This window comes from Wasmannia auropunctata, unplaced genomic scaffold (assembly GCF_000956235.1).
Source record: "Wasmannia auropunctata unplaced genomic scaffold, wasmannia.A_1.0 LD336074.1, whole genome shotgun sequence".
In the NCBI taxonomy this organism is placed as follows: Eukaryota; Metazoa; Arthropoda; class Insecta; order Hymenoptera; family Formicidae; genus Wasmannia; species Wasmannia auropunctata.
Window position 1 is genome coordinate 2,865,840 of NW_012026816.1, and position 507 is coordinate 2,866,346.

Genomic DNA, 507 nt, shown 5'->3' on the forward strand with positions numbered 1-507 from the left:
TGTCCATTTAAAGAATTAAGAATCGGAACGTCAGCAGCGGACGGCAGCAGAGAAAGAGTGGGATCAACAGGATCAGCGGTTTCGACGGGAACGACAACTCGCTGCGTCACCTTCCGTGAAGATGTAGACATCGTGAGCAGTGACAACGATATGGATGCAAGCAAACAAAGTGAAATGGATGTGAAAATAGATTGGTTGGTCAGAACAGTGAAGGTGATGAAAGATGAAATAGCATGCAAGAACGAAATCAAGACGATGATTACAAAAATTATTCGAGAAGAGTTAGAAACTTTTAGACGCGAATTTGAAGAAGTGAAAAGGAATATACAGGAGAAAACCACTGGAATTGCAGGAAAGGGACCAGGAAGTTATAGTGAGGCAGTAAAAAATAAGAAGAAAGAAAGTATTTTAATTGTCCAACCGATAAAGGAGCAGGAGAGTGAAGCTACCAAGAAATTGGTAAAAGAAAAAGTAGATATAAAGAATCTGGAGGTAGGAATTACAAAG

The 507-nt window shown here is 39.8% G+C and overlaps 1 protein-coding gene across 1 annotated transcript in view; it reads left to right on the forward strand.

Moving 5' to 3' along the window:
* LOC105449741 (phosphoinositide 3-kinase regulatory subunit 4) overlaps positions 1–507 on the forward strand; it is a 7,208-nt gene that overhangs the window by 5,440 nt on the left and 1,261 nt on the right. Inside the window, exon 13 of the mRNA XM_011689124.1 lies at positions 14–492. Coding sequence (XP_011687426.1) covers positions 14–492 — 479 coding nt within the window. The remainder of the gene's footprint in view (positions 1–13; positions 493–507) is intronic.